Below are 14844 nucleotides of genomic sequence, written 5' to 3' on the forward strand. Positions count from 1 at the left end.
AGCTTGGGTTAGCCTGGGCCATGTTTTCATAGTGAATTCAAAGAGAGAGGCAGGGAAGTCCACCAGGCCCCTTCCAAGAGGCTGTTTGGCGAGACGCCGCTGGAGACCAGCAGAGGGGAAAGCGGGCACCTTCTCACAGGCCACAAGCACGATGGGAAAGCACCTCCTCCGTCTTTTCGCGGACAAAGTAACTGAGGGAGCCGAAGGCAAAGCGCCCGAAGGACAAAGGTAAGTATCCCTCTCTTTCCTTTTCCACTAGGAAACCAGGTCGACGACGCAGACGGGAGTTTCGGACCCGTGCACGGCTCGAACCCGTCACCCAGGGCCAGGAGAGGGCAAAATCGCGCAGAAATCTCGGCGGGACAACGCGGTCAACTGGACGGCCCTCGGAACAGGAGACGAACCGGGGATACAAAACCGACTCGGAACAGCCACCCAGAAGAGGCTTCAACGCGAGAACAACAAGTCTCCAACTGCAACTCCGCACCCCAGGCGAGTCTTGGCACACAGATCGCCCGAGCTATTTAACGGGGGGGGGGGGGAGAAGGGGAGCAGGTCGGCGCGCGCTCGGCTTCTGCTGAGCCTAAAGCACACTTCCCCGTCGCTCTCGGACAGCGGGTCGCCCCCTGACCGACATCTTCCCTCCCCGCCCCCGGGCTCCCAGCCCCACACCTCGCGGGGCCGCCTCCATGGTGCCGGTCCGCAGCTCCGCCGCTCAGAACGCGGTCCCAGCCGGATCAGTCCCGCCGCTTCTCGACAAGTTTGAAGAGGCTCCTCCCCTCGGCTGCCCGGGACTCCTGGTGCCTGGATTTCCCCTCCCCTGCGCTGGTCCGGCCCCGCTGTCCTCGCCTCCTCTTCCTCTTCCTTCCCCCTCCCCTCCCGGCCTGGTCGGGGAAGAGCACACAAGCAGGCATCCTAATTCTACGGCACAGCGCTGGACGCGCAATCTCGGGCACCATGCAAGGGCTCATCTCGAAGCCCGCTTTGTACCCAAACGTCATGAACGGGCGGCCTACTAAAAATGCATTCGCCAGCACACGCGCGACGCTTATGCTCGGAGCCCTCCTCGAGACCTGCAATATCCAGCATACTGGCAGGCAATATATAAGCCCCTGCGCTCAGGCCCCCCATCGCTATTCTCTCCAGTCCCACCACCTTTCTTTGATACTGATTGGCTGATCAAGTCCTACAGGCTCCTGGAGCCATGCTAAGATGGGCCACGTTATTTTTATTTTTCTCTTTTAAGCCTGGTAAGGGTATCCATGCCCAAATCAGAATGCACCTCCAGTTTGTCTGTATAGAAGACCAAGCTTTGGCAAAAGCAGCTTCAAGTGTGTATGCAAAATTAGCGCATGCATCAACATCCTCTTTTCTGTGCAATTACTAGAAAGTACAGATGCTCTGCTCTTGCTTTTATCTAATCGTTCTAGAGAATCATCACCATAGCAACAAGGTGGAGTTACAATGGGCACAGATAGAAAAGTTGGGCATAGTTCTGAAAATACTGAAATCTTTTTAGCCATAGTAATCTCTGTTAAGTTCTCCCTCTACCGTCTCCACCATTCCCTGACCAACATTAAGGAAAAATTCTGATGCCTTCTGGATCTGCTGGCCGAGGATGACTGAAGGCTATTCTCTGCATTTCACTGAGGAAGAACCTGACATACGGTACAAATCAGGGTTATATTCTGCTGTATTTCACAGATTACATCCTACACCCACTTCCTACTGTAGAACACAGTAAACAAAGGTTTGGGCTGATAATGCCACACCAAAGAGCCACATCTTTATTCTATGTCTGCCTTCTCTCAGGAAAGGAGAATAAGTTCCCCTCTCTCAAATACTACTTTGCTAATTAGGGTCCCTTGTATAAAATTTATACTTGAACTGAGACAAGACCTATTGTTCTTTATCAGCTGGATCAGCCTTATTACCAACTGGATCTTATTTGCCTTCCCAGATATCACCAATAAAAAAAAAAAGAAATCATCCATTTCAGTTTGCCTAGAATTTGAGCCTCCTAGATTAAATCAAGAGAGATAATGCAGAGGGACTTAATTCAGTCCCATTTTAACTTCTTCCTGGATTTCACCAAGTTCAGTTGACACAGAAGAAAACAAAGTAAAAAAAAATGTTCTAATTTCCTTGTTCTTTATATAGTTTAGCTTTAGAGCACAGAACAGATCAAAGTGCTGAAACTGTACATATATCAAGAGTTCATTTTCTGAATCAAAGTAAGAAAGTCTTCCCCATTATAACTATTAGGCCTGCTTCTCGTCAGTCAAAAGAGGTCAGAAATCCAACATCTGTTTCACTTTGTATAGTATGTTTTCCAGGGCATTTACAGTAACCTAAAGTCAAGGAATTATTTATGACTTTTAAAATTTTCATTTTTATATTTTGTGGTTGTTGTGTAGCCATGTTTGTGCCTTCAAGTTAGAGTTGGCTCCTGGCAAGTGCCTGGACTAGTCCCTGCAGTTTTCTTGGCAAGATTTTTGGAAGTGGTTTGCCGTTGCCTTCTTCCTAGGGCTGAGAGACAGTGACTGGCCCAAAGTCACCCAGTTGGCTTTGTGCCCAAGGTGGGATTAGAACTCATGGTGTCCTGGTTTATAGCTTGGTGCCTTAAAATGACACCAAACTGGCTCTCTTATTCTGCAGTCCAATAAAAGCTCTTAAAAATTGATTTACAAGAAGAAAATACATATAATATTAAAACATAGTACTTTAGACTGACATAATGCAATGAACAAGTGGCATTGAGAAAATCCAAGAGGGAATTCATTTAATCTCACCACAAAGCTCTAGCAAAATTGAAACATTTTAAATCAGGAGAGGTCATTCCATTAGAAGAAGAGGAAACACACTCCCCCCCCCAAATTAATTCCTCATACATGCTGAAAAATACTTTCCAGAGTAAAGTTTCATCTAATGATTTTTGCGTATAATAATGGTGAGCAACCTTCTGCAGCTGGAGATTGAAATATTTTTTTGAAAAACTAAAATAATTTTTCAACAGCTAAGTGCTGCTGTGAACATCACAATGATACAATGATGAAACTAGAGGGGATGATGCTAAATTTTTCTCTCTCACATTGCAGGGGGCTGTTTGTATGTGTTTTTTTTTAAGGTATTTAAATTTAATTTAAATTTAAATTAAAATTTAAGATATTTAACCTATTGAAAACTTAGTGCACCTATTTCACTGCTTCTTTGACCAAAAAGACAGGAAATTGTCTCACCTATATTTAGCAATTTCCTGCTGAATTTCAAGCTACAAATAAGGAGCTAGAGTAGCTGTCAGTAAAGAACTTACACTAAACTATATTTTAAAATGCCAGCTGTCTAGATTCTGCAAAAAACAGAACTTTTTCACAATCATTATTCTAAAGTGAGAAAGCATCTGTTTGTAGGCTTCCGTCCAGTTTAATGATCTGTATAAGGAGAGCTCCCATATATTTGTGGAACATTCCCCAGGAACAACTTCCTACTAATTTCAATGGTGTGAGGCAGTTTGTGTACAGACATTTACAAAGCATATATTAACATCTTCTATGGGACTACTAAGCATGCACATTTAACATGCCTGAGGTCAAATTCCTGCAATACCTGAAAAGACACTGAAAACCCATTCTCATAAAGCTATAAGTGCTCTATGGAATAATCTCAGTGTAATTCCTCCTCCCTGGCCCCCACAAAGGAGGAAAAGGACAATAAATCTAAATTCTACTTTTGGAACAAATTATATCAAACAAAAGCAAGTATCAGCAATGCACAGAACACAAGACATAAGCTGAAACTAGGTTCAATCAACATATAGTCTGCAATCTCTTTCACAGTCTCATTTCTCCATGGGTAAAATGGAAATGCCATCATCCTACTTCACAAGTCTCTTACAGGAATGAATGAATTTTAATATACCAAATGGTAAAAATAATATTAAAAAAAAACTTCAGTCCTAGGTACATATCTTATTTTGATTCAATATATTGGGGTAGGGAAAGAGATGTTACATTGTCTGAATGTTTAAATCAGGGATTGGAACTGTTGCTGGGAAATAGGTATTCTGGAATATGACTAGGAATATGGCAATAATTTTTAAAAAGCTCACTAATTTAAAGAAGCCCCCAAACTCTCTTCTGTTGCTTCAGTGTTAGAAGAGAAATCACTCGCAGTGTGTATATTTTATCCTTGGACCTTAGAAACATTGGGTTTTTTGGGGAGGGGGAGGCAGAAGGGAAGGAAGTTTTCAATACTTTTTATTCTCATAATGCAGAATATAAGAAACTCAGAAGAAACTGGTGTTAAAAGGAAACACCTCCCGCTCACTCAGTTCAGGATCTTCCACCTGAGCATTCCATTTCATTCCTCTAAGTCACTGCTGTGCCCTGTCCTATCCAGCCACAAGCTCTCCACAGCTTTTCTGTATCTCTCCATCACAGGCAGTTTGTTCTAGCCGTGCCAGGCTTCTAGCAGGCAGGTTAGGATGGCTGCTCATTGCTGCCTGATCTCATTCACACAATTGCAACGGAGGAGCCAGGAGCTGGCAACACTGGTTGCAGCAGAGACCCATATGCAAGAAGCTACCTGTTGTTGTGTGGGCATTTGCAATCAATATACTCTTTGAGAAAGAACATGGAGTACAGGTATAGGCTATCCTCTCTGCAGATGGTGATCCACCCCTCAAGTTCTGCTGAATTCTTCTGGATACTGTACAGATCTTCTCCCATTACCTTCATTCCGGAAAAAGAACCTACTTTTAAAATTCCCTGACAGCTTTTTCTCTTTCAACCACATGAGGGCACCATTAAATTACATATTCTCCTAGGTATATGTTTACGTTTGGGTACGCACGTGGTTCTCCCCCACACTCCCTAGTCAGTGTGATCACACAAGATTGTTTAATTTGTTCCAAACTTTAGCATTTTAAGTCAAATAATATTCATACTTACACCTCTAATATTTTAGAAATTACAACAGATGGCACCTTGTGGGCAAAGCATTTTCCCATTGGGGCATTTTTGTTTAGGCGTCCCTTTGACATACAGGGGTAACAGGCCCCTAAATGCTCAATATGAATGTTTTAAGTGGGACATAGACAAGGTTGGCTAATCTCAAAAAGCCAAGCAGGATCGGATCTGGTTAATACTTAAGTGGGAGACTCCCAAGAAAGAAACCTAGGCTGTAACCTAGGTTGAGAAGTTAAAAACCAACCTGGAAAACGGCAATGGCAAAACACTCTCCTGCTGTTGCCAAGAAAACAGGTCCATATAGTCATTGGACAGATTTTATTAAGCACTTGAAGGTATGAGCTGAATGCTTTATTTTTAGTCAATCTTTATAAAACAATGCTTGCTGGTGACATACTTTTCTTGAACCCTCTCCAAGAAAGTTACCATTCCATTGCTGAACCAATTCCCCAAATGAGATAGCTTTTCCTTGTTTATAATGTAACTCCTTTGTCATGTGGTTTAGCCTGGTTCACATGAATGAAAATGGTTCCTTCTCTCATTTCTGATCTCTGTTTAAATGTCTGGCAACTGTCAACACTTCCCTTTGTTCCATTCCATGAGCTAAACATAATCAGCTCATTTCCTCCTTCTGTATATGATTGATCTTTTATACCTTTTGTCATCTTGGAACTTGTCTCTAAACCTCTTTTCAGCTTTTCAAGCTGTTTCTCTAAACTACAAGAACACCTCTAGGAGTTTGGAAATCTCTGGTACCAAGCTAAGCATGTAGCAGTTCCTTATTGGCTGTAGAAAAAGAACTACATCAAACATGATTTTAATTAATATGTAAAAGTCTCTCTCCCACGCTTCCCCAAGCTGATGACCTCTGGATGTGCTGGATTACAGTTCTCATAATTTCCAGACAGCATCACTGACTATGCTGATTAGAATTATGAGATTTGCAACTGAAAGCATGTTGGGGGGCATCATTCTGAAAAGGTTGCTTTACATGCTAAAGGTACCTTATGTTCATCCACTACAGGCAGGTAAGAAGAGTCCACAGGCCTCCAATGTTGTGAAAAGAGGAGCCTCCTGCAAATAAAAAAGAGGGAGTGAACCACAGTTACATATTCTTTAAAAATTAAGCAAATTAGATGCACTCTGGTTTTGCATACAATACAGTTTGTGACAGAATGCTACAGTATATTGAAATACTATTTTCTAAAGTGGTAAGAGAACAAGCAGATCTCAGGAGATTTATCAGCAGCAAAACATTTACGAAATAGCTTTTCAAGTAACTTTGCCAACTTGCTGCCTTCAGAAGTTTTGGATTATAGCTTCTATCATTCCCAATCCAAATAGGTTGTTGTATAAATTAATTACATGCAACAGTTTTTAATCATTCTCAGCTTACTACGAATCGATTTCATCAAATGGACATGAGGGTAAAAAGGGAGGAACAAAACAGAATGAGGGTAAAAAGGGAGGAACAGAAACAAAACAAATCACAAACATGAGATTATACTGTTATGTACCATAAGCCCAGGATCACAACCTGATATCCTAGGATTTTAGGCTCCCCCTATAAGCCTTGGTGTGATCATTGGAGACTTCCAAAAGTTTATCAACTTGTAGCTTTTAATGTCTCAGAAAGATAAAATTATTAAAATACATGACTGCAGAGTAATCATATTAACTATATGTGATTTTAATTAAATGTAAATGAAGTGAAATTTTGTTTTTGTCTTGGCTCCGTCACCTACTTTTTGGAGCGCAGCCCTCTCCCCTGCTGACTTGTCATCTGAAGGCATGAATAATTTGTGCACCTCTGCTGTAAAATAATTTACAAAATGATTTGGTGACAGCAATATTCCTGATGCAGGTAAGAGTTCCCACTTTGCTCATCAATATGTGCTGAAAGCGCGGGGAAAAGACAGATCTTTCACAGCTCTCTAAGTTGCTTGATTGCAAGCATGAAAAGGCACTTAAAGAATGTTAAATCAATTGGCATGAACCGTGATTGAGTTTGCATCCTGTGGTGTCATATTAATTTCTGCCTCAATTTAGGAGGTAGGCATGCTTCTCTATCTCTTGCTTAAACCTGGAATTTGGGGAAGGAGAAGCCATGAAAAGACTGCTTTCTTCTAAGAAGCAAATCGGGCAAGAGGGAGGGTTCTTTCTAGGGCTAATGATTCAAGGTGCTGGTGATTATCTTTAAACCCCTACATGGCATAGGACCGGGTTACGTGAGGGACCACCTCCCCCGAAGAACCTCTGCCCGCCCCACATGGTCCCACAGGAGGACATGCTCCAGGTTCCTTCTTTTAAATCTTGTCACCTAAGGGACTTAGGAAGCGTGCCTTCTGTGGGGTTGCCCCTGCTCTCTGGAACTATCCCCCCCCATACAACAGGCCCCAACTCTTCTCACTTTTAGGAAAGCCCTTAAGGCTTGGCTCTTTGTAAAGGGCTGTGAGAATAACCTTGAGGAAGAGGAGGAAGAGGCCATTGGAGGGGAAGATAAGCTCCTCCTGTTCCTCAAGATTATTCTCATAGTCCATTACACTCTTCCCCCAGGCCCAGGGGTCGGTTGAGTGGGAGTCCCCCTTGTGGTTGTTGTATTGTGTGCTTGGTCGCCGTTTTCCATTTTGTATTTATATAGTGTTTGCTGTTAGATTGGGGTTTTTTTTTCTTCTTTTGGATTTATTGTGTGTTTACACTGTATGCTGCCCTGAGTCACACTGTCTGAGTTGGGTGGCCTTATAAATCTTGAAATAAATAAAAAAATAAAATAAATACTGAGGAAGTTTATCCTGATATACAATACTTGCAAGTGAATGCTGAGGTGCGTAAGCCAGCGAGGAAAGGGCTCTGGGTTAACGGGATTCCCCGTTGCCAGAGCTGCCTAAGCTGAGACTAAGTGTCACTGGAAGATCAACGGCACTTTGGGTTTTAGCTGTTTCTGAGTCCCCCGGTGTTGTTGCCCATCATCTTCTCAAGATGGCTAGGTGGTTTCAAGACTGGCTCACAGAGACGGCAAAAAAGACATCCCTGCAGCTCATCCTTTTGCTGGCTAATGGCTGTAATAAAACTGAAATCAAAACGTGTAGCTCATCTAAGAAAAGAAGCCTGCCCGCCCACCCCATCACGAGCCTGTTTCAGGCTCTGGCATTTGTCTCTGATGTTTGCTTCTTTACAAGCAAGCCCAGCCCTCCAACCCCTTCTGTGTCTGGAGCAGTGATGTGATTGGCCCAGCAGGGTGCCTGGAAATTCACTGGGCGATGTTGCTACATGATAGATATTTGGGTGGGTGGGGGAGAGAAAGTGAGTGAGAAACAAGGGTGAGGCCATTCTTAAAAAGCTGAATGTAAGTGTAATTCAACAGGCAAGTGTTGTACAGGCATACCTCACTTTGCTTTATTGCACTTCGCAGATATTGCATTTACCAAATAGCATTGCACGCTACAGAAATCTTTCACGAAAGGAAGAGTCAATCAATGTGGCAAACTTCATTGCTGTCTTATTTTAAGATTTTTTTTTAATTAAGGTATATACATTTTTTTTAGACATAATGCTATTGCATGCTTAATAGACTACAGTATAGTGTAAACATAACTTTTATATGCACTGGGAAACCAAAAAATTTGTGTGACTCGCTTTATTGTGTGGTGGTAATGCACCTGCAATGTCTCCGAGGTATGCCTGTACTTGGGCCTCCCCAGTTCTTGGCTCAATATCTTACATACTCAGGAGGAAAAATGCATTGACAGGTTTCCATTTCATAGGGCTGGTGAGAGCATCAAATATAAAATACTTTATACTCTGAAGAAGATCATAGGAATTATGAAGACTCCCTAAACCAGTGTTGTGCAAACTTGGCCACTTTAAGCCATGCTGGCTGGGGAATTCTGGGAGTTGAAGTCCACTCATCTTAAAGTGGCCAAGTTTGGACAACACTGCCCTAAACACTTCAGCACTTTTTAATTCAGATTTTCAATACCAGTGGGAAAAATATACCATCTCCTTCGCGTGTTATTACATTTCTGTAGGCACCATTTTATATTTATTTACATTTTTCGTAATAAACCTGAAAATAATCTGAAAGTTAGGGCTGTGTCTTCTAGCTTATGCCAGGGGGTGGTGATCTTTTTTAGCCTGAGGGCTAACTTTATTTACACAGCTTAAGGTACACATTTTACCCCTTAAAATTTTCACATACCCCAAAAAGCCATCAGGTCTGAACATTTTGGCCCCAGCCGCTTTGGGGCTCTGAAGGAAGCAAATGAGCCCATCAGGGACTGCCTACTTGAGCATCTGTCTAACACAGTGTTTCTCAACCTTGACAACTTTAAGATGTGTGGACTTCAACTCCCAGAATTCCCTAGCCAGCTGTCAAGGTTGAGAAACACTGGTCTAACATCTACACTACAAACTACAGTATTTTAAAAGACGCTGAAGGAGTATTTTACATAGCAAGTCACAAAAGAACAACCTTTGGACACCATACCAAGCAGACAGCTTTTTATTGGCTTGCAGATCAACACAGCAAAATGATATGATACAGTTTTGGAGCATTTCAAGTTTTTGAAGTCACCTTTCTGAAATATTTAAAACACCACATTTATTGGAACTGAAGCATCATCTAATGCAGGTCTAGACTGATCTTAAATAAAAATACTTTAGCTGACCACAATGGAGCTCCTTATTATTTATAAATAGGAGCTTCTGCTTCCAGACAGCTCAGTCGCATGTACATGTAATCAGAAGTTTTGAATTCATACTACCGCACTCCCCCAGACGCATGGCAGATTCCACAATAACTGTGCTTAGTTTACCACCAGAAGAAATATTTTGAGCTGAAGTACTGCTGTCAGCCCGTACGTGTTTCTGCCTATTTCTAACAAATCCACAACCTCTGGTCCACTTTTGAAAGTCTGCCTTATGAGAATTTCTCTCCCTCACATTTTAATTAATCTTAAAAATGTGACTGCACACTGCCCAACTTCCCTATCTCTTGCACCAACATACAAAATTTTGTATTTGTAAATACAGCCTTTCTCAGCCCTCAGCTGATGGTGGAATACATTTTCAAACTTCTGGAGTTGTGTTAGTATCTTCATTGTTCCAGTTCTAATGTATTAATGTATGCTTCCACAATGCTATTTTTCTCCTTAATATCCCATAATAATTCTCCCTTCAGTCAAGATGAGAAAAAAAGTACAGCCACAGTATAAGGTTGGTATGGTACATATAGCTGATATGTTTGGTAACTCTTCCAGGTGGAGCAAGCTCCAACTTTCCAAATTATTTGCTTGCATTCATTTTCTGTGTTTATTTTCTATCTTACCATTTTTAATTAAATCACACCTCTTCCTCCCCAAATACAACTATAAAAAAAGCTATAAAATTTAAAACTTCGATACACTGAAGTACCTGAAATAAAATAATACCATAGATATTTTTAAGAGAGAGCGAGAGAGAGCAGTTTGATCAAATACTAATCCCCCACCTCCCACCCTTCAGTCAGGAACCTCTCACTAGATGATGTTGGGCTACATATCTTCTCCCTTTTTTTAATAACCTTATTAAACTTTTAAACAAGAAATATAATCTAACAAGAACTAATATTTGAGATAAAGGAAGAAAATAAAATAAAAAAAGAGAGAACGAAGCCAAAAGTGCAGAAAGAAAAGAAAGAAAAAAGTACAGTGATACCTCGGGATACGAACGCCTCTGCTTGCGAATTTTTCGGGTTACGACCAGCTCTGGCCCCAAAATTTTACCTCGGTTTGCGAACTCCGCCTCGGGGTACGAGCCATTTTCCGCCCGTGCCACGTGGTCCGCGGCCATTTTCTGCCCGTGCCACGTGGTCCACGGCCATTTTTCCGCCCGTGCCACGTGGTCCGCGGCTGTTTTTCCGGCCCTGCCGCGTGGTCCGCAGCCGTTTTCGCGCCGCGCCGGGCCGTTTTCGCGCCGCGCCGGGCCGTTTTCACGCCGCGCCGCGCTGCACCCGGCCATTTTCGCGCCGCACCACGCCGCGCCCGGCCGCTTTCCGTGTGGTCCGAGGACGCCAGAACGGATTAACGGTAATTACATTGAACCTTATGGGAAATTGCCTCGGGTTGCGACCAAATTCGGGCGGAGGGCGGAACGGATTAACCGGATTTACATTGAACCCTATGGGGAAATTTCCTTCGGGTTACGACCAACTCGGGATACGCCCAGAGTCACGGAACGGATTAAGTTCGTATCCCGAGGTACCACTGTATAAGGAAATGACTTCCCTTTTTTTTTTTTTACAACAGCTATAGATATAGATTTAAATTGAACTCTTACTCTAGGGCTACAACATAACTTTCATTTTTTCTGTCATGTAATAGATATCTTCTCTCAAGTTGGCATGTAGACAAAGTATAAAGACAAAATATTGATAGCATCTTAAGTTTCTTAGAGGAAAACATGATATAAATGAATCAATAATTATTATAAAAATAACAAATAAAAAATAAAATAATCCAAACTTATTTTATCTAAGTAACTTTCCCATGGATTTAGTTTCTGAGCAAGCCTTAGAAAGATAAGTTCCATAGAAAAGGGGCCACGTTGTACAAGCCACTCATGCACTGATTATTTTGTATTTGGGCTCTACAATGCATTCAGTTAGAGATATCCCTTGAAGAGTATACAAACTTAAAATAACTCAGAATAGGGCAGCTCAACTAATGCTTTGCCCACCCCTTTTTCTAGCTAAATATTCCCAATAATTTCATATATCCATTTACATATACTGCCTGCCCAATGCTCAAGGCTGTTTATAATAGACATAATGTACATGCATTAAAACAATCCTTATATAGACAATCAAAACAAAATAGTGAATCTTATCCCAAAACAAATCCTATTTTTTAAAAAAGCCCAGCCTACCCACTATCCACCCAATGCCTGACAGAACAGGATAGTCTTCATACCCTTCAAGAAGGATAATAGGTTGGGGGCTCTACATGCTGTTCCATACAGTAGGGCAGCCACCCAGAAAGTTTGCCTCTGGGCTTCCACCCATTCACTTCATGTATGAGCATCCCCTCGGGAAGAGTGCAAAAGTTAGGTCAAATCTAATCAGGAGAGATGGACTAGTAAGGACCCATGAGGTGAGCTAAGCAATGTGGCACTTTATAGGTTAATTATACCAGCACTCTGAATCAGGTTGTAAACTAACTGGTAACCAATGCAGCAAATGGAGCACTGGTGCTATACAGGTAGTCCTCGCTTAACAACCACAAATAGAACCAGCAACTCCATCACTAAGTGATGTGGTCATTATATGAGACATCACATGACCATGACAGACTTATGACCTCACTTCCCCCATGGCTGTTAAGTGAGACATCATGTGAGCATGAGTTGCAATTTTACTGCTAGTTTCTCCACTGACTCTGCTTGTTGGAAGCTGGCTGTGAAGCTCGCAAATGATAATCACGTGACCATGGGAATACTGCAACAGTCATACATTTGAGAACCAGCTGTAAAACTTTTTCAGCGCCATCATAAGTTCAAGCGGTCACTAAACAAGGCAGTTGTTAACTGAGGACTACCTGTATAGTAACGAGGGTATCATGATAATCAGGACTTTCCAGTGCAGAAAGACATACAACTGGCACATCGGCTGAAGTTGGGCAAAGACTTCCCTGGCCATGGCCTCTATCTGCAGCTCCAACAGAAGGCGGAAAGTTACCAACCTGCTCATTCATTTAAGGGAAGAGTGACCACAAGCAGAGCCAAATTCAGGGCTGGAATAGAGCTAGAATAATTGCCAAGGAACAACATCTCTGTCTTGCTAGTTTTTAATTACAATTAATCTATAATTATAGATTTCTATAAAGGCATTATAATATTTGCCATGTTATTTTTAATATCTTCATTAAGAAAGATAATAAAAATAAAACTACAGACATGATCTCCAACACAGAATTTGCCTTTTACACAGCAGCCACATGCTTGCTCTTCTATGCAATTAATAATTTTACCTGTAACATGAAGTTTTATCACATTACCCAGTACAAATGTTAAACTAGCCAGCCTCTAATTTTCTGGAGCCCCTCAGGAGCCCTCTAAAAAATGCTGATGTTAAACTAGCCCTTTTCCTTTTTTTTTTTTAATAGTAATTTTATTAAAAATTACAATTGCAAAGATAAAAATACAAACCCAAAAAAATAAAAGAATGAAAAGAAAAAATAGAAGGTGTAGAAAGGAAAAAAAAATAGAAAGGAAAATAGAAAGGAAAGAAAAAGTAAGAATATAGTAAAGAAAAAGAAAAGAAATATATAAACAAATGACTTCCCCCTTCATCGCAAGCATAAACAATTTTAGTAAGTTATCATCTTCTCTTAAAATACAACTAATGATCTCTTCTTCCCATATCTCATCTCTTATCTATAAACAAATCCTTAAAGCCTCATCATTCAGTCCTGATCAGCAAAAGTCCGTTAAGGATTACCAGAGATAACAGCATATCTATTTTAACTATATTCTTTCCTTTTACTTTTAACAATCATGATCTTTAGTCCCTTCAAATAACATCCTAGAACTTGATTTCTTTTCATTTTTTCTTTAGCCCTTCTCACAAAATTCTTCAAAGCTTTAAAAGCCTCTTTTGTAAATCCAATATAGGAAAATTATCCAGGTCACTCTCTTGGTTTGTTATTTGTATATCCCTTTTAATTATTAAGACAGTTTCTTTTGTATGTCCAGTGTAGCATCTTTTTCTATATCATTCTTGTAGCCTGCCATTTTTAAATCTACTTTCAGATCAGTCTCAAACTTGTCAGGTAAAGCTTGTTCCTCTTTCATAACATCTTTTAAACACAGTCTATCTATAGAGACAGACAATCTTAAAAATATGTATTGTCGAAGGCTTTCACGGCCGGCATACGATGGCTGGTGTGGGTCTTCCGGGCTGTGTGGCCGTGGTCTTGAAGTTTTGTTTCCTAATGTTTCGCCAGCACCTATGACCGGCATCTTCAGAGTGCAGGAGCACAGACAGGAGCAGTTCTCTCTGTGTCCCTGGAGAACTGCTCCTGTCTGTGCTCCTGCACTCTGAAGATGCCGGTCACAGGTGCTGGCGAAATGTTAGGAAACAAAACTTGAAGACCACGGCCACACAGCCCGGAAGACCCACACCAGCCAATCTTAAAAATAACTCCTGGGTCCATTGTTCAAAAATATCCTTCAATATGTCCAATATTAAAATATTTTGCTTCAGTCTGTATTAGTAAGTCAAATTTAAGTGTTTTTCTCCTTTAATTGTAATCTTTACTTCCTTCTGGTTCCCTCTAGTGTCCAACCTTCAAAGTCTCATCCTATCATCATCATCATCATCATCATCATCATCATCATCATCATCTTGGTAAAGAATTGTAAAGAATTCAAAACAAAACATTTTTCCACTGGAAGGATTCTTATAATTAATTCCAAAATCTTATGTCTAATCCATCTGGACCCTAAGTCGGTTTGTAACTTTCCAAAATCAAAGTTCTAATCACCCTTTTGCTGTTTATTTCCAAAAGAATTTTTTTTTTAAGTCTTTAAATTTGTATTTAAAACTTCTTTTGCTAAGGATTGAAGGAAACTCATGCAGTGTTTTCAGACTTGTCAGTCCAAAGGTTCCTAGTAGCTAAAAAGCAGTTAACAAGCAATTTCCAAAAGTGATTAGAAAAGGAAGCAAACCCAGTGTTCTTGAAGGCTGACAGTGGTTTGAGCAAGATGGCTGTTCCCTCATCTCCCAGAGCTCTAAACCCACCGGAGACTGCTGTCTTGTAGTCTCCTCATAAGGAGCACTTGTGGGCAATCTCAAGTCCTCTCCTTGTCCAGAGAGGAATTATGAAAAGCCGGTCTACGTGCC

At 41.2% G+C, this 14844-nt stretch overlaps 1 protein-coding gene across 6 annotated transcripts in view; it reads right to left on the minus strand.

The window, feature by feature from the left end:
• LZTS2 (leucine zipper tumor suppressor 2) overlaps window positions 1-14844 on the minus strand; it is a 64180-nt gene that overhangs the window by 25655 nt on the left and 23681 nt on the right. For 5 of the 6 annotated variants that reach the window (XM_025164582.2, XM_088131813.1, XM_088131812.1 and 2 more), the window contains exon 2: window positions 5972-6041. In XM_025164582.2, the coding sequence (XP_025020350.2) occupies window positions 5972-6041 (70 nt within the window). Of the gene's footprint in view, window positions 1-672; window positions 813-5971; window positions 6042-14844 lie in introns of those variants that run through there. The other variant, XM_025164585.2, reaches the window with a different exon arrangement.

The sequence above is a fragment of the Python bivittatus genome, unplaced genomic scaffold (genome assembly GCF_059951505.1).
Source record: "Python bivittatus isolate LINGU-HERP-01145 unplaced genomic scaffold, Pbiv_v1 ctg000980_np1212, whole genome shotgun sequence".
Classification (NCBI taxonomy): Eukaryota; Metazoa; Chordata; class Lepidosauria; order Squamata; family Pythonidae; genus Python; species Python bivittatus.